The sequence below is a fragment of the Triturus cristatus genome, chromosome 1_1, assembly GCF_964204655.1.
Source record: "Triturus cristatus chromosome 1_1, aTriCri1.1, whole genome shotgun sequence".
Lineage (NCBI taxonomy): Eukaryota > Metazoa > Chordata > Amphibia > Caudata > Salamandridae > Triturus > Triturus cristatus.
In genome coordinates, this window is record NC_140579.1 from 853,271,399 (window position 1) to 853,291,237 (window position 19,839).

At 46.6% G+C, this 19,839-nt stretch overlaps 1 protein-coding gene across 9 annotated transcripts in view; it reads left to right on the top strand.

Moving 5' to 3' along the window:
• The window catches only part of FOXP4 (forkhead box P4), a 973,797-nt gene that overhangs the window by 785,543 nt on the left and 168,415 nt on the right, over positions 1 to 19,839 (top strand). For all 9 annotated transcript variants that reach the window (XM_085650498.1, XM_085650470.1, XM_085650461.1 and 6 more), the window contains one exon: positions 17,909 to 17,996. In XM_085650498.1, the coding sequence (XP_085506624.1) occupies positions 17,909 to 17,996 (88 nt within the window). The remainder of the gene's footprint in view (positions 1 to 17,908; positions 17,997 to 19,839) is intronic.

Sequence of the window (19,839 nt, forward strand, 5' to 3'; positions counted from 1 at the left end):
GCGCCATAAGGCTAGGTTTACAAGCGTTCCTCCCCAGATTGGCAGGTCCACCTGTCTTAGTCAGAACAGAAACCCAACGTCCATGCTCTACGTAGCTAAACAAGGAGGACCACTGTCCAAGATCCTTTCAGGAGAAACTCACCTGCTGTGGAACGCGGCCATTTCTCACAGGATCGACATTGCAGTGGAACATCTGCCAGGCTGGCAGAATAATCAGGTGGATACACTTAACCGGCAAATGTCAAATTATCACGAGTGGAAAGTAGAACAGAAACAGCTGGAATACATTTTCAATCAGTGGGGTCAACACACAATTGATCTGTTTTCCACTCCGAACAACAGTAAATACCTGTGTTTGGAAAGCAGGTTTTGGCATCCAGGGGCGATGGGCAATGCTCTTTCGATCAGTTGCTTACGCCTTTTCCCCTGACTCCAGGGCGTTGAAGAAGGCGAAGATAGACCACTGCATTCTGTCTTCCTTTCTCCGGCATGGCCTTGCCAGTACTGGTACAGCGAGCTACTACAGTTGGCAGCACGTCCAACCATTCCTTTGAAGATGTATCCCAGTATATTGTCCAGACCTCATGGAAAGATTCTCCACCACGATCCCAAGTCTCTGAACTTGACAGCTTGTTGCCCGACCACCTAGAATTTGGCTATTTGGATCTATCGCAGGAGTGTAAACAGATTCTAGTGCCAGCTCGAGCTCCAATGCATAATAAGACATACAACGCTAAATGGAAGCGTTTCTGTGTCTGGTGCGGGAATAATGGTCATCATCCACTTCAAATAAAGCCTTCTCAGATCCTTCCATATTTGTTAAGTTTGGCCAAGAGTGGTCTAAAATATTCTTCAGTCAGGGTCAATCTGGCTGCAATCTCGAGATTCAGAAGGACTGACACGTCAGTGTCTACTCTTTTTCCCCAAGGATCATTAAACAGTTTATGAAAGGGCTCTTCAGAGCATTTTCACCTCTTCAACATCCTCTGGTTCCATGGGAGCTTAATACAATCCTCCTTTTGAGTCGATACATAGTGAAGACTTCAAATCTGTCTTATGGAAAACGGCACTGCTCCTTCCTCTGCTAGGAGACTGGAAGGGATTCAGGCATTCACCATCGGAGGTTTGCGAAAGAAAAAGTGATAGTAAGAACCAATCCGAAATTCATTCCTTTTTTTTTTTTTTTAAAGACATCTTTATTTATTGCATGGACTTTCTATTTTAATTTTTTTTTATTGAGTGAGTAAACAGAAAATATACAATAATAGGTCAGACTCATTTATACGATCTCACACATATTTTTAACCATCTCCCCCCCTCATGCCCACGCTGCCCCCCACCCCATCCTCAAACCAACAAAAATAGACTATCATATTATGTGATGGGTTTTTTCAAGCCTACATTTTTAACAAGTCCTGTATCCAAAGTCTTTCCCTACTCCAGTCCTAAGTTTTCAGTGCTAATTCCCTTTCTTTTCACAATTCTATTAACCTTACTATATTCTTATAGCAACCTTTTCACAATTTATCTGGTCTTTGTTGGAGCACGTTAGCATCATAAAAGACAAAATGTCACTAACCACAGATTTTTCATCTGGGCCGCTTATACAACCGTTCTTCTTATTATAAAGTGGTAGTGCATACATTTTTATCTTATACGTTTTATACTCATTATACATATTCAATCCACTAACTCAAAAATTAGCATCTTAGTTAACAAAGTGCACAGTGCCAGGTTAAAAAAAAAGGTACATATACCATCTTCTAAAGTGCAAGTGCTACATTACATTGATTTATAATAGTCACGTTATTACGGATCCTCCTAAAGTGCAAGTGCTACATTACATTAGTTTATAAAAGTCACGTTATTACGGAACAATTTAAAATAAAGTGCTTATATACTGTCTCGATCGACATGTCCGTACCTAAGCCATCTTCTAACATGCAAGTGCTACATTACGTTGATTTATAATAGTTGTATTATTTCAGAATCTCTTAAGGTACAGGTGCTACATTACATTTCTTCATAATAGTTGCATGATTACGGAGCAACGTTTAAAAAATGTGCAAATATGCAATCTCGATCGACCTTATAACATTCTTCGCCATAGTTCAATTATCCAGATCACCCACTCTCCTAAGTTCAATTGATAGCAGCTCCAAAAGTGCCTGTGCATCCTTGCACTAAATTCTAACAGCCAAATTGGCACGACCTTTCGATAAAATCCGTATACAAGATCTCTACAGGCTTTATGTCTTAATGAAAAATTATCCCGGAAACCTATTCTTCCACTTGATCCCTCCAGATAGTAAGGTGTTGCCAGATTTCCCATCCTTTCTTTTTAGCCTTAATTCCCCTTCGATCGTATATAGCTTTCTCGAGGCTATAGGTTTTCATTAAACGGGCTAACCACTGATGAAAGGTGGGTGGATTAGGGTCAAGCCATGCCCACGCTATGACAATTCTATAAACTGCCATAGCTATACAAATCGAGGCCCCACCTTCTTCTAAACCCAGATTATGTATTCCCAGCATTATTACCTGTGGGGTAACTTTCACCTGTATCTGTAGCTTCTCTTCCCAAAAATTCTCTATTTCTCGTATCAGCGGTATAAGTTCCTGGCAAGTGGCAAACATGTGTATCAGGTCTGCCTTATAAAGTGCACATTGAGGACAAAATGTGCCTTTCCCCTCTCCCCACTTAGCGATCTGATATGGCGTGTAATACAACTTAAAACATGTTTTGTAAAATTGTACCTGGAGGTTAGCGGGCATTAAAATCCCTAAGGTGTTAAAAAATGTTTCTTGAAAATCACTATCTGTTATTCCCAACATGTCTTGCCATTTTTCTGAACATTTTCCCAGATCGTCTTTCATATAATGATTTAATAAGACATAAATGTGCTCGATTTTAGGTGCCTCTGGTTGACTTAAACTCATCACTAATTCACAGCTATCAAATTTCTGTATACCTCCTGCCTTTCTTGACAAAAAATCCCTCCCCTGTAAGTATTTAAAAAAATCCCTATTAGATAGCGCAAGTTCCTCTTTTATTTTTTCAAAAGATTTTAAACCTCCTGATGTAAAAAGACATCCAACCTGAGTTATACCAGAGTTTATCCATTTCTGGAAATATTGGTCTTTAAAAATATTGGGCAACTCTGAGTTTTGTACAAACGGTGTATAATAATTTAATTTACCTAACCCTGCAAAACATCGTACTGCTGACCTTACCCTAAAGGCCGTCAAGAGTGTCTTAAAGCACACTCTTTTGTAGTACCCGTAATTAACCTGGTGCCATAGACATCCTCTTACGTCGAGAGAGTTTACTTGTACATATGCATTATTCCATCTTGTAATTTCCAACCCCGGAATCACATTCAACAAGGGTCTGTAGTATATAACAGAAGTTGACCACCAATATAATTTAAGGTTTGGTAGAGCCAAAACACCACGCTCCTTAGGCAGATATAAGAATTTTATCGCCCTCCTTGGTCTTGTATAGGCCCAAATGAACTGTGAAAACATACTTTCAAATTTTTTAAACCAAAAATTCATAAAAATCAGGGGAATTGCTCTTAAAAAATATAAAACCTTAGGGAAGTAAATCATCTTGATTACATTTACTCGTAAGATGTAGATTATTCACTCTCTTAAGTGCTTTTTTCACTTCAACGGCACATGGTTCCAAGTTATCCTTAACTATCTCCTCGATCTCGGCATTGATCACCACTCCCAGATATGTCATTTTTTTACCACTCTTTTATCAGTGCTTGGGGCGTATTGGTTAACAATTATTTGCGTTTTAGCCTTGTTCAGGGCATAACCAGATACTAAGCCAAACCCTTGGGCCTCATTTTCAGTTGCTTTCATAGCCATATCCGGTTGGGTAGTGACCAGTGGGACATCATCCGCATATGCTAAAAACTTTTCTACGGGCCCAATATCAAATAGTGGAGGAATATTTGATGCATATTCTAGTTGTTTCAGATAGGGATCAATATAAATAGCGAATAATAGCGGGGAGCAGGGACACCCCTGCCTTGTGCCTCTCATTATTTTAAATGCCTCGGTCAAACCCCCGTTCACTAACACTCTTGCCTCCGGATCTTTATATAGAGCTTTCACTGTCCGAATAAACTGTTCCCTAATCCCTTTCCAGGACATAGTAGGCCACAGGAATTGCCAGGAGACACTATCAAACGTCTTTTCGGCATCCAGAAAGATCGCGGCCATATGGTCTCCTGCTACCTGCTTCTGATGGATACATCTGCCAGTGGATTCCTCACCTTGTGAATATCCCTTGCGCCAGCAACATTCGGAAACTTTTGTATCAGTCCACGCCGATGAGGTAGAAGACGACGTCACAGAGACACGGCTCCGCTCGCGACTCAGCTGATGTCACCGGCTCCATAAGTAAACCTCGTCGGCGTGATGACGTCAGTTCCCTTTTTTCCGCACCTTCGACGCCAACGGATTTCGGGAATCTCTCTCTGTAGCTATACTGGTTACTTTGTTTTCTGCTGGTTTCTCTTTGTCTTCTTCTGCAGAATGTCGACTAAGAAGTCAGGATTTAAACCCTGTCGTGAATGTGGGAAACACATGTCCATAACGGATCCGCATGACGACTGCGTGTGGTGCCTCTCATCGGACCATGATGTCGAGGGATGTTCTTGCTGCCGCAAGATGAGTTCCAAGGCTCTTAAGGAGAGGGAAGCAAAGCTCTTCATCGGGAAGATGAAGAAAGAAAAAAGAGGCCGGAGAAAATCAAGATCAAGGTCGAGATCGAGGTCGGCGTCGAAGTCGACTTCGGGGCATGCTTCCAAAACCAGTAAGCACAAGAAGAAGAGGAGGCATTCATCCCAACATCACTCGGATAGGGATGCGGCTCCGAGATCGGCATCGCCCTCCTGACGCCGTAAGGACTTTGTGTCTCCCTCGCCCGTTCCGGATTCGCCTATTTGCCTGTCGTCACCTGTGGCTTCACCGGAACATTCCCCGGCCCCAGCTCCGGCCCCGGCTCCATCTCCGACGCCGGCTCCATCTCCGGCTCCGGCTTCATTCCCGGTCCCGTGTGAGGAGCCTCCGGCCCCGAGTGAGCCTTTGGCTCCGCTGAATCCACCGTCGGCGCCGGTCAGCCCGAGTCCGTTGATGCCTGAGCAGTATCCTGCGTTTCCAGGACCAGGTCAGGATCCCACGCATTATCTTAATGCGATGTACGGGGTATTCTCCAGAGCCATGTACCCCTCTGGTGCACCTTCGGGTCCTATGGGTCCTATGGCCTTCAGTTTGGGGGTTCCCCAAGCCTATTCTCAGGCTCCCTTCATGCCCTTTTTTCCGGCGACGCCGTCTTGGCATCTACCGGCACCGAGGACGTCGACGCCGCTATCTTCTTCACCGGTGCCGACTCGACCTCGTTCGACGCCGGCTGTGCCTTTGGATCCATGTTCGACGCCGGCTCCGGCGCCGTCGGATTCGGTCACGGCGCCACCGTCTCCGATTGTAAGAATCGTGTCTAGGAGGGAGGCTCAGAGAGTGCTGGATGAGCAAAGATACCTAATGGAGGAGGTAGAAGAAGGGGAGCTCATGGAATCGGACGATGTTTTTGAGGAGTTGAAGGAGGCTAGTGGCCTGGACTTATCTCCTGAATGGGAGATTACTCTTCCTTCTGATGCTCCTTCAAAGGATGTGGCGCCATACCATGCGGTTATAAGAAAAGCAGCTGAACTTTTAGATCTGCAGTTGCCTTCAGCAGAATTCAAACCGAACATCTTAACGGAAGTGCTGCACTCTCCCACTACTGTTTCTGAGCCTTTACTCCCCTTTAACGAAGCCATTATAGAGCCAGTGATGGAGGTGTGGCATAAGCCCTTTTCTGCTCCGGCAGTTTCTAAAATCATTGCCAGGAGGTATAGGGCAGCTCCGGGGACCCAGAATTTTTAATTTCTCACCCGTCTCCTGAGAGTCTGGTTGTTCAGGCGGCATGTTCAAGGGAATCTTCAGGTTCGTTTCCTCAGGTCCCGAGTGACAGGGAAGCTAAAAAACTGGATCAGTCGGCCAAGAAGGTCTTTTCTTCGGCCAGCATGGTCCTTAAATCAACGAATGCCACCGGTCTCTTGGGACGCTATATACATGCTCTCATGGACTCAGCAAAGCAGCTAGCCCCAAAACTATCAGAGGTCCTTTCGGATGCCCAGGCGGCGACGCGTCAGGTGATCCAGAGTGGATTGGACACAGCTGACTCGATAGCAAGAGTCATGGGATCTTCTGTTGCCACTAGGAGGAGTGCGTGGCTTAAGTCATCCGAATTTTCCCCTGATGTCCAATCAACGCTGTTGGACTTGCCTTTTGATGGCTCCGGACTCTTTGGCAAGAAGGCGGATGCTGCACTTGAACGTTTTAAAGAAAGTAAGGCCACGGCTAAATCTTTGGGCCTTCAATCCCAGTCAAGGGGTTCGTTCAAGAGGTACAGGGGTTTTGGAAGGTCAACCTTTCGTACTTACAGGCAGCCCCTGCAGCAGCAGCAGCAGTAGCAACAAGGCACTTTGTATAAGAGCTACAGAGTTAGACTCAGGGGTCGCTCTTGAGGTCGACAGCTCTCCTCCTCTTCCTCCTCCTCGGCCCCTCCCACCACCGCAAAGCATCCCTAGATCCACCATTCTGGATCATGTTGGTCCTGTGGGGGGGCGGCTTACCCATTTTCTCCAAGATTGGGAATTGGTTACTCCAGACCTTTGGGTTCTAGATCTTGTAGAAAATGGGTACGCCCTTCCCTTTTGGGAATTTCATCCAAATAACCCTCCTTGTCAAGGTGCTTGCTCGGAGGACCACCGTCTTCTCCTGCAGGAGGAAGTCCTGACGTTACTAAGAAAAGGCGCGATAGAGGTGGTCCCAGAGCAGGAGAGGGGTCAGGGATGCTACTCCCGGTATTTCCTGATTCCGAAAAAGGACGGCAGGTTGCGTCCGATATTGGACCTCAGGATCTTGAATCTTTATCTGAAGCAAGAGAAGTTCAAGATGCTCACCCTTGCGCAGATTCTTCAGGCGCTGAATCAGGAAGACTGGATGGTATCGATCAACTTGCAGGATGTGTATTTCCGCATCCCCATCCTGAAGTCGCACAGGAAGTATCTCCGGTTTATGGTAGGGTCGCAACACTATCAGTTTGCGGTCCTTCCCTTCGGTCTTACTACTGCACCTCGAGTCTTCACCAAGGTGATGGCAGTGGTGGCAGTCCATCTCAGAAGGTCGAGGATTTCAGTCTTCCCCTATCTGGATGACTGGCTGATCAAAGCGGAGTCGCCAGAGAAGGTGCTTCATCATCTGCAGGTTACAGCTCAACTTTTGTACAAATTGGGTTTTTCGGTGCCCAAATCTCACCTGGTGACCTCTCAGCGCAACCTGTTTATAGGGGCAGTACTGGACACTACTCTGTGTCGAGCATTCCCACCTCCGCAAAGGATTCTCGACATACAGGAAATGATTCCTTTGTTTTACAATGGGGCGGTCGTTCCAGTCCTGAAGGTCCTTCGCCTGCTCGGTCTGTTTGCTTCCTGCATTCTGTTGGTCAACCATGCATGCTGACACATGAGGGCACTCCAGTGGTGCCTCCGCAGGCAGTGGTATCAGCACAAAGGAGATCTCAGGGCTTCTGTGAGGATCTCCAGAGAAGCTGCGGCGGATCTGTCTTGGTGGAGCATGGAGGGCAATCTGTCTCAAGGAAAGCCTTTCCATCTACCTCCATCGGTGGCCACAGTGATAACGGATGCATCCACTTTAGGGTGGGGTGCGCATCTGGGGGATCTGGAGATCAAGGGTCTTTGGTCTCCAGAGGAAAGGTTGCTTCACATCAACCTTCTGGAATTGCGGGCGATACGTTTGGCACTCAAGGCCTTCCTCCCTTCCCTTCGTGGTCAGTCGGTTCAAGTCCTGACAGACAACACTACTGCGATGTGGTATGTCAACAAGCAGGGAGGAGTGGGGTCTCTTTGTCTCTGCAGAGAGGCTCTGCGCCTCTGGTCCTGGGCTCAGGATCATCAAATTTGTTTGATGGCAAATCATCTGGCCGGAGTTCTGAACGTGTGTGCAGACAGTCTCAGTCGGCAGTTCTCCGCCGACCACGAGTGGAGACTTCATCCGGAGGTGGTTCGTCATGTCTTTCGGATGTGGGGAACTCCTCGGGTGGATCTGTTTGCCACTCACGAGAACGCTCACTGCCCATCATTTTGCAGTCTCCAATATCCGATGCAGGGAGAGTTGGGGGACGCGTTTCAGTTGAGATGGGACTCACATCTCCTTTACGCGTTTCCTCCCATACCCTTGATTCCTCGGGTTCTGAGGAAGATTCGCCAAGACCGGGCCCAAGTCATATTGATCGCCCCGGATTGGCCAAGAAGGGTGTGGTATACAGATCTTCTCCACCTCTCCTCGTGCCCTCCGCTCTGTCTCCCTCTCAGGGCAGACCTCCTCTCGCAGTCGGAGGGGCAGGTTCTACACCCCCACCTCCAGAGCTTACACCTTCATACCTGGAGATTGAACGGGGCAACCTGAATTCTTTTTCTCTCCTGCCAGATGTGGTAGATGTAATTTTGTCTGCCAGACATCATTCCACCAAATCTATCTATTCCTATAGGTGGTCTAAATGTGTGCTCTGGTGTGGGGAGAAGTCAATTGATCCTTTGAGGGCTTGTTTATCTGACATTCTACAGTTTTCCCTTTCTCTTGCTCAGCAAGGTTTTGCTGTAGCCACTGTAAAGGGATATCTTTCAGCCTTGTCGGCATTCCTTTGCTTGCCGGATCAACCAACATTGTTCAAATCGCCTATTGTTTTACGATTTCTAAAGGGCCTTACAAATAAATTTCCTCCTACTCCTTTTATTGTGCCTCAATGGGACTTAAATCTTGTCTTAACTTATCTGATGGGTTCTCCCTTCAAGCCCTTACACAAGTGTCCCTTGAGACTGTTGTCTTTCAAGACGGTTTTTCTTATTGCAATTACCTCAGCAAGTAGGGTAAGTGAGCTTCAAGCTCTGAGTTCAAACCCCCCGTTCTTGACCATTCATGCTGAATGGATGGTACTCAGGACCAGGGCTGCTTTTCTGCCTAAAGTGGTAACTCCCTTCCATCTGGGGCAGTCCATTACCCTCCCTACCTTCTATCCTCCCCCTCGCCCTTCCAAGGAGGAGGAGCGGCTGCACCGTCTGGACCCGAAGAGGGCAGTGAACTTCTACCTTGACAGGACAAAAGACTTTCAAGTTGATGACCAGCTCTTCGTGGGCTTTGTTGGCTGCAGGAAAGGCAGAGCGGTGCACAAGCGCACCCTTTCCAGATGGCTTGTCTTGTGCATCAAGATATGCTACTCTTTGGCCGGTAAGGAAACTCCAGAGGGTTTAAGGGCTCATTCTACTAGAGCTAAGTCTTCCACTTCTGCTTTGTCTAGAGGCGTTCCTGTGGAGGACATTTGTATGGCGGCAACTTGGGCCTCCCTCCACACTTTTGCAAAGCATTACTGCTTGGATTCCGAGGTGAGGAGGGAGGAACACTTTGCTCGTTCCGTCCTTCAGGATTTTCTGGTAAGAAGGGTGGACACCCTCCTCCGGGGAGTGGGACTGCTGTGGGAATCTTTTCACAAGGTGAGGAATCCATCAGAAGAACAAGTTACTTACCTTCGGTAACGCTTTTTCTGGTGGATACAGTATCTACCTGTGGATTCCTCACTGACCCACCCGCCTCCCCGTTGTCCACCCTTGTATACCTACAATTCTAATGATGTTGTTTCAAACTGTATTTGTTACTGTCAAAGGCATTGTGTTATTTCTTTTGCCTTCCTATTTATTCTTCACACTGTGTGTGTTGCATTGTATATTATGTATTGTGTATACTGTGTATATATTGCTGTCAGTCCGACCGTGTGCCTCGAAGGCACGGAAAAAAGGGCGGAACTGACGTCATCCCGCCGACGAGGTCTTCTTATGGAGCCGGTGACGTCAGCGGAGTCGCGAGCGGAGCCGTGTCTCTGTGACGTCGTCTTCGACCTCATCGGCGTGGACTGCTGCAAAAGTTTCCGAATGTTGCTGCCGCAAGGAATATTCACAAGGTGAGGAATCCACAGGCAGATACTGTATCCACCAGAAAAAGCGTTACCGAAGATAAGTAACTTGTTCTTCACGTCAAGCAGTGTTATGATTTTCCGGACGTGCTCATTGGTACTTCTACCTGGGAAAAACCCATTTTGGTTCTGGGAAACGATATTCTGAATCACTACTGCCAAGCGAGATGCCAGAGTTTTAGAATATATCTTAACATCCCCATTAATGAGGGTAATTGTCCGGTAAGACCCTAGCTCTTCCAGAGGTTTTTTTTTTTAGGAAAGATTACTATCTTTGCCTTCCCCCAAGAGGCTGGTGGATCCACCCCCTCTGTAATTTGTACAAACAGAGCCTTCATGGTATCCCTCAGTTGTTCCTGGAACACTTTGTGAAATTCAGTGGGGATCCAGTCTGGTCCCGTCGCCTTCCCCTTTGGGAGACTAGCCAAAGCATTTGCAATTTCTTCCCATTCAAGAGGTCTATCTAGCTGGTTCCTTTCATCTCCCGACAAATTACCTTCAGCAGGTTGGGTCAGGTATTGCTCTATTTGTTCTGTCTTCTGAGCTCCTTCCCACTGATCTTCTGGATAGAGAGTTCGATAAAAGGCACAGAAAGCTGTTCAGATTTCCTCAACTTCAGTTCTCAGTCCCTTCGCAGGGTCCCTAATCGCCCTAATTTCATTTTGGGTAACTTCCTGTCTTGTTCTTACTACAAGGAAATGGCCCACCCTTTCACTACATTCATACATCTCTTCACAGTTCACTATTGCCTTATCCACTGCTTTCTTTAACAATTTCTCCCCTATTAGAGTTTTACTTATTGTTACCCCTAGGCTGACTGTTTCAATATCTTCCTTCTGCTCTATAGCCTTAATCAGGTTAAATTGGGCTTGAGCCAAACCGAAATTCTTTCCTAAGGTGCCTACTGACTTACATCTAAATGAGCCTGTCATTCTTAGATCCTTTTTTCCCAATCCATCTTCAACGACAGAAAGATCATTACATTCTCTAGACTTGGGTAAATGTCTCAAATTCTATATAGTCAAAACAAAGGACATACGCACATCATACCAGCTATATGTATCATTTGGTCCACCACGAAAATGTTGTTTGCTCTCTGCCTATATTGCTTTCTTTCATGCCAAAGTCAAGCGTCCTCTCCAGAGAAGAGTGAGGGCACATCCCACCAGGGGAATGGCTCCAATTGCAGCACTTAGTGCTCTTGTGCCTTTGAAAGACGTGCTGTGCAGCCATCTGGAGAAGCAGGCATACGTCATTGAAGCATTTCTGCCTAAACGTGGACCCAGAAACTGAATATGCAGTGGGACAGGCAGTCCTGAGAAACCTGTTTCATTAAAGGTGAGCTTGCTTCCCGCTTTATTGTATTTCATATTTAGTGCTTGCTATTCTGATTCAAGCATTTGCATATATAAAAGATTCAATGTTGGAGAAGAAGCAAGTTACTTACCTATAACTCCAGTTCTCCAACATTGGTATCTTGTATATATTTACATGCGAACCTCTCTCCTCCCTGGTGAGAGGCTTAACATACTTGTTCTCACTCTTGTGTTTTGAAAACTGAGCTATGGTGGCGTCTAGAGGAGTAGGAGAGCTTAAACGTCCACCTCATTGGCTGAAGTTTGGGTTCTTTCAAATAAGGTGGGTATGTTACTAAACATACTATGTTGTTTCGAGCTGATGGTCATTTTAAATCATAAGCTGTGTGCTGTATATTTTGCACTGTATACTGCTATTTTAACCCCTTCGCCGCGGCAGGAATTCCGCCGCGGCGCTGGGTGGGGTTTGGGGGCAGCGCAGTGGCGCTGTGCTCATGACGGAGCCACTCCGTCATGAGCCACGGTTGAGCTGTGCTCATGACGGAGTGGTTCCGTCATGACTCCGCCCACTGCGCTAATCGCCCCCACAGGTGGGAAATCAGCGTAGCGTGGGAGGAGCGGCGGCCAACGGCCGCAGCATGACGGAACCACTCCGTCATGAGCACACGGCACCCGTGGCTCATGACGGAGTGGTTCCGTCATGAGCGCTGAAGGGGTTAATGTACCGGGGATTCCCAGCCTGACGATGGGGAATGATTCAAGCATGTGACTATATAAACGACACAAATATTGGAGAACTGGCGTTACAGGTAAGTAACTAATTTCCTATAAATGGACAGTAATAAAAACACACAAGTGTAATAAAGATGTCTTGGTGCAATTGAGTCCTCTGGTAAACTGAATTCGAGAGCAGCACATGTTAAAAGTCTAGTGGCAAAATTGGCATTGCAGTTCCCATAACTTGATGTGTGGCGGTGCTGGGGAGCACCAGGTGTCTCCAGACACCCGCACAACACCCCCTGTTGCATCTCAACCAACGTTCAGTGTCAGGAAGGACAGAGACTGATAAGAACTGTGGCACAGGCTAGGAGACCACTCTGGGAGGATTACACTTTATTTGCAGCATTAAATCTCTTCCCAGTTCACATGCTGTACTTAATTCCACCATTTAGTGGTCGAGTCCGAAAGTGTCTCTATACAAAATGTTTTATAGGGAGAATGTCATACCATTATTGAGGTGAGTTATCCTCATCCCCAGCAGTGTATAAAAAGGCGCTAGACAGACAACCATTTTGACTGCTACCAGCCAGTTCACCCATTAGATGCAATTCACCAAGGTAATTACACAAGTGTGAAACATTTGTGTGCTCCCTGACTAGAATCATTTTGCCTTGTGGCACACAAGAAGGGCACCAATGAGGTCTCTTATTTAGATACTGCAAGGCAAAAAGCACTAAAGCCAGGAAAACCTTTAGGGGCGCAACAAGGAAAAAAGACATAGTGGTACAGCTGTAGATTGGAATTTCCTTAGAATGCTGTTAAACGTTTTTAAATAAAAGTAATGTTCTGTCGTTCACCTATGTGATGAGCCCCGTAAGGGCCCTTCTCATCACGATTGTAAGTGTTCTCCCCTTGTGGACCTTGAGTGTTGCATCCCGACAGTATCCCACTTGAAATGGTCGTGGGAGTATGCTTCTCATGATGTCGGTTGGGGGTCGTCCTGCAGGATCCTTTCCCTGTAGATGTGGGTGTTATGCAGTTGGGGTGGCGGATGTGGCATAGCCCTATATATGTGGACATGGGCCAGAGAGAGTTGAGGTGGCGGACACATGAGCAGACATGTACGCCATTGGTGAAATAGGCATGTGTTGGCTGGCAGTCCTAGTCCCCATGCAAGAGTGCCCCCTGTAGATATGGAGAGGTCAACATTGGCTGAGTCCTACCAGTCATGAATGGTGGTCTAAATCCCAGTGCTGACTTTGGGTGATAGAGGCTGGTGGCCTCCTTCATGTATATTGGTCGCAACCAAGTCTAGGTTTGAGGTGGTAGGAGCTTGAAGGGTATTAGCCCTTGAACCTCTGGGTAAGATTCAAGTCCTGTTTCCAGGACACATCTTCATAGCCACCATAGGTGGGGCATGTGTCTCGTGTGAAATTGATGTTGTTGGACGCCAGCTCTGTCTTACTACTTTAGATGTTGGTGGGTGGTCAGTATGGAGTTTTGTTGGTGGGGGGGTGCAAGGGCCTATTCTCATGGTGATGTCATGTGCAGGTGTGACGGTTAGGGGAAGGAAGATACCGACTCTTGCCCTACCCACCTCTTGTGGACATGGGCGCACACCGTTTGTTAAGTTGTAGTGGTAGAGGGGCTGTCTTTTCCTCCATTAAGGCATTTTCTCCTGCCCGCCGGATGTTGCATGGACTGTGTGATGGCGTGCGCTCCATACTCATTCCCGCCACTGGCTGCGCTCTCTAGGTCAGACACATTGTTTTCACGCTTCGACAGAGCTTTACTTAATTAGTTCATTTGCAATTAGATGTCTTTGTTGCTGAGGTTTTAGCAAAGACATCAGATGAAAGTGATGGCCCGTACTTTTTATCCCTTCTAAAGTGAATTTCTGGTAGCTTGAAGAAGGGAAAAAGCCAAAGGGTGGCAGCAGTTTGAGGGGGAGAGGTGTGCTGAGTCAGGGTAGCGGCGGCTGAATTCCCTTCAATTCATGCCTGCTGCCATCAGCTCCTCCCCATTATGCTCTGGTGCAGCTTAAAGTTCATCTTGTGTTTTCCCCTGTGTTCCTGGCATGTGTTGCCCCTGTCGTGTCAGGCAGCTGGAGGCACCTGTGCTTCTTGCAGATGTTTGATTGTCTCAGGCAGACGGTGCCCTCTCTTAGCATGGCAAGTGTTGCTCTTTGTGTGCCTGCAACATGTTTCCCTTGCTTTGCAAGCAGATGCTAACTCCCACGTGCCATGCAGGTGGCATCCCCTGTATGCCGGAGCTCTATGATCTAGCTGTCCCCCCTGTTTGTTATTTTTGTTTTTTTATTGAAAAGTTCTCCCTATTGGTTTGTTTACGTACACCAGTCAAGCTATATATATATCAAGGGAATAATTGCCCATGCCTACCCTTGTGGAGACTGTCCGGTTAAGGGCAAGCTATCGTGGTAAATATCTGATAGAGACAGTCTAGCCGCAGATTCCTTAACTTAGAATATCCCCAGGCATCAGACTGGATCCGGAAAAAACTTTGCAGCAGCACCTCTGCATGCCGGGGGACGGCGCCACACGACCCCGCCCTGACGTCGTCCACGTACGTGACGTCAGCAAGGTCATATAAGTCTCTCCCGGTGCGCTGACATCACTTTCCTTCTTTTCCGTGTACAACGTGGATCCGTAGTGAGCGGTTCCTTTGGCCTGTTTTCAGACCCTTCATCGACGCTTTGCGTCTGGAACAGTGTGCGATGCCCTCGGGCTTTAAATCCTGTACTTCCTGTTCACGGCAAATGTCCGCGAATGTCTCCACCAGATACATCTTTACCGAAGGTAAGTAACTCGTACGTTAAATCCTTTTTCCACACTCCTAGGGCATGGTAAACGTATAGAGTCCCCATAACTAATCCGTCCTTGCCACCTTGAGTGTGTGGTAAGGTTTTTTTACTGAATGGGCTAGCACACTCCTCTACTCGAGAGATGCATGCTTGCTGTATTGGGCCTGCTTTTGGACATGGCTCTCTGAAGGCTCTGAATCTTGCATGGCCTTGGGAGGAGTTTTCTGATATTCTGCTTGGGGCTGGGATACTTGTCGAGTGCCCTCGGCTAGGGTGTCCCCTGTTTGCTCCCATTTTGCTTCAGAAGAGAACCGGAGAAAATACCCATATTTGGGCAGGAAGCCACTTAAAATTGCAAACAATGCTCCTTCCATGTTGGCATGAAAGCCTGCCCCCCTTCTAGAATATGTTGCTTTTTATCATGCCATGTTTTCCCTGATCCATTTATTGTCTCCTTCACAGTAGTGTTGTAGCCATGGCGTTTGGATCCATTGTAAGCCTGGGTAGGCCCACAGAGCATAATTAATTTGATATAGAATATCAGCCTCTGTGTTACATTATTGTGACAATGTGTGGGGTCACAACTCAGTAAGCCAAGTGTATAGGGGTATATTTTTTCTCTGTTCTCCATTTTAACTGGAACATTGATCCAAGTGTGCATTAATGCCACTGGAGAGTCAGGGAAATGGTGGAGCCTGTATTGCGATTGTAGTCATAGCACCAAGGTGAAACAGACAGCAGACAGCTTCATCTATGAGTCATATGTGCTTTATACAATCCTGAGAGAGAGAGAGAGAGAGAGAGAGAGAGAGAGTGTTTGTGCGCTCGTGCGCGTCCTCGCTCTTTTATAGTGGAACAAAGTATACAGTACCTTAGGGAAGACTATTTGCATTTGCCCATGGCCCTGCACATGAGTGACTTAGGCTTTTGTTCATATCTCTTTATTTGTCTCTCCACTTGGAGCCTTGTCAACACCCCTCTCCTGCCCTCCACCAGGAACCGTTATCAGTCTCAGCACTGGGGTATTTGTTCATATCCATCTGCTGTCTGGCTTGCAGGGGGCTCTCCTAAATGTATCTGCTACCCGTAGATGACTTGTTGATCAAATCAAGATCCAGGCTAGAGGGGTCTAGTTTTCACAGCTATTTACCATTTTCACTGCTCTGATTATTTGTGTTTTAAAGATACACATCACCAAGTTGTACCAGATAGCCTTCCTGCCCACAAGGGTGTCATCAGAAAAGCCCTACTCTTTTCGAACCAATAGGCAGCAGTGCTTTCAAGTGATCTCTTCTCTATCACCGAGCCTCCTGGTAAAACCTTGAGTAAACTAGGGCTCTCTTCGCACCCTAATGACATTTAATCTCTTCGAGGTCCTATTGTTCTAACATGCCACAGATGTTTTGCTGCATGCTGTTTAGCCATTCTATTTTTTTGATTTTGATGACGGTTCCAACAATGGGATTTAGCTTGAGAGTGCAGCCATTCCAAATTCAGTGGGTCCAGAGAATGTATCAGGCACAGGTTGTCTAACTCTCAATGCTACAGCGACATGTTCGCCTGTTATTTATAGCATCCATCTCTCGTATCCTAGAGTGTAGACTGTTCAGTTGAACCAGTCTCCATACCTTGTGGGAGCTGTGACCAGCAATTATAGAATATGTGCTGGTACCAGAAACGTGTGGTGACTTCTAGTATACGCACTTTTACTTTTGACTGAGTATGACTAGTGCCTCAACGAGTACTTGTGAGCAATCATCATATTGTGGCTTCAAAAACTGCCAGGTGTTTCTTCATAGCTTTTTTGCAGTAATTGTTTGTACAATCCTTATGTACATATTCCTTTTGCGTTCTATGTATTCCAGGGTTGCACTGTTTGCTAATAAAAATCAGGAGCTGTTTCACACAGAAAACCCAGTCAAATCGTCGTTTTTAAGTACTACCATTTTTGCAATTAAATGATTGGCTGCTAATTGTCTTGATTTGTTATTATATGTTAATTTCTGGTGCCAGCTTCTGCAATGGCACCCTTCTCCATCTGACCTGTGGTTATCGTCTATGCAGTGAGCAGGATAATGCCCTTCCTTCCGCAACACTACACATTTTCCAGTGTCATATTTCACGCTTACACTGTAGATTGGATGTAATTAATAACTGGACACAGACATAACATAGTAGAAGGCTCTGCTGGTTTCCCTGTGCTTTGAAAAGGTCTGCAGCTGGTGAAGGCGATGGGGTTGAGAAAATGCACCCTTAGTGCACCTGCATTTTCTTGCTCCCTGCTTCCTAGTGACCCAAAGCTAACTTGCCGTTCAGAACTTCATGCGTAGCAATGCCCCTGAACTTGGTTGAAAATTAAATCTCCCCCTCCCCCCCCTCCCCAGACCTCTTCTAAACAGTTACTACAGTTGACATTCACCCTATTACCTTCTAAGGTAAGCAACTCCAAGAGTCCTGCCCATTGTTTACCTGGTTATAGCAGAATGTTGTTCTGCTCAGTCTTAAGCTGGTGAGAAGTTGGCTCCTAATAAAACCTAGTCAGAAAGCATTCTGGCTGGATGCTGCTGACTCCTTTGAGGGCTGTCAAACTCTGACATGGTGACATCATCTCAGCCACAGCTCGACATTTCCGAGGTGACATCAAACATCACGAGCCTGCAGTCTCATTAGTCGGGTCCGTTACTTGAACTCCATCGCACAGCCAATATGGCTTCATGCCTACACAGGGAATATTCTCCTTTTTTCTCTGCACTGAATCTATTTGCCTATATCTCTCTGCATCCCGTCTTCGCACCATTTGCACATGTGTATATATATATCTATATAGCTCTCTGCGCTGTGCCTTCCTCCTCACTGTGGGTACATTGGGGGTTTCTCTCCATGTCTATTTGCTGTAAATTGCCACACTGCTCTAAAAAGCATTTTTGGCCTTCTTGCCCACAGACACCTCAACACTGAACATGCCCTCGATGACCGCAGCACGGCGCAATGCCGTGTGCAGATGCAGGTGGTGCAGCAGTTGGAGATACAGGTGAGTCTGAGTTTAGGCTCAGGGAGTGGTAACTGAGGGATTGTGGACTTCTGTGTGGTGAAGTGGACAGTGCAGCTTGGAGAAAATGTCCTATGCAGGGTCAATATATGAAGTGTTAAGGTCCGCCGTCCCTTTCATGATGTGTACATTATACATGGCAGAAAAAGAATGTAGGTGGAGTCCGTGTCCGGCTTCATTAAGGATTTCAGGGGACGTGATCACAAGTCATTTGAGGCATGACCATAACAAAGACTTTGAAGGAAAACACGTTTTCAGAACTCGACATTAACTCCCTGATTATGAGTGGGCCTGGGGGAAGGTGCAATTTATTGCACGCAATAAAATCCACCTTCCCGCGGGTCGGAATTTATCAGGGGGACAGAATGCACCTGTTTCGAGTTTTTGAGAAATAACATGCAGATTCTGCTGCTTACCTACCAAAGTCTGCATGTCATGGTAAACTGCATACTTTTTTCCTTTTAAATTTCAGAGGGTTTGACATGCTGAAATTTAGAGGAGGTTGAGGACTGTATCACACATGCTAATTACTGTGTGTGGTATATTCCACACAACCTCGGAATTCTGACCCATGAACAGGAGTGTGTATTGGGGTCACAAAACTACGACCAATTTCTAATCAGCGCCTGAGTTAAGAAAGCGTCCACACCACATGAATATACAACACTTAAAGTTGCAAATACATTCTCACGGGTAAGTAACAGTTTCCTTTTGAATAAAAGGGTTTGTCTTGGTCGAAGTTGTGGTTAAGGACTCGCAGGAGAATTGGAAGAGTTCTGTGAGATTAGACTGAGTCTACTGTGGACACCGCTCGCTCCTACGAAAACTAGAGACAGAGCTCTATGAAAAGACGTGTAGAATAAGAAGGTAGATCAGATACCGCAGACTGGCATGGCAGAGAGGGAGGGAGAGGCGAAAAGAATAGTGCTGTTTAGGGAGAGCATGTCGCTAACGAACTGATGACAGGAAGTGGCAATGTTTTGGACACACGTCTGAAAAAGAAGGGATATTGGTGGAAAGCCTGACAGTACACCACGATAGAGGGTGTCTTTGGGGCATTTATCCTTCACAGGGAGGAAGTGGATAACAGAACCCGTTGAAAGACAAGCTCTATATGCGAGAGGAATAACGTTTTAGGTAGTGGAGAAGTAATAGTGGGCCATCTGTAGCATTGCATGGGAGTTGCAAAGCCACTCGTAAGAGAGAAATGGGAAGTCAAGTCAGAAAACACAGTATGGGCTCAGAGTTGATTTGGAAGAGCTTTGTGTGAATATACTGAGCCTTCTAGGAGAGAAAGGGGGAGTCTGGCCACACATGTCAGTAGAAAATGGCAAAGCTATTCTGCAAAAGAGAGGGGTGAACCCCCCCCTTACAGGTTGATCGAATGGGTGCGTTCCCCAGAGTTGAGGCCCACTACAGGACTGATAGAATGGGCGTGTTCCCCAGTGTTGCCCCCCCCCTTGCAGGAGTGATAGAATGGGCATGTTCCCTAGGGTTGAGCCCCCATAAAGGCTGAACGAATTGGTGCCTTCCCCTGGGGTGAGCCTCCCTACAGGCTGATTGAATGGGTGCCTTCCCCTGGGGTGAGCCTTCCTACAGGCTGATTGAATGGGTGCGTTCCCCAGGGTTGAGGCCTCCTGCAGGACTGATAGAATGGGTGCGTTCCCCAATGTTGGCTCCCCACTACAGGACTAATAGAATGGGTGCGTTCCCCAGGGTTGAGCCCCCATACAGGACTAACAGAATGGGCACGTTTCCCAAATCCGGAAACTGTCAGGTGATAGCATCACATGACCGAAACATCACGTGACCTTTGAAAATCGTC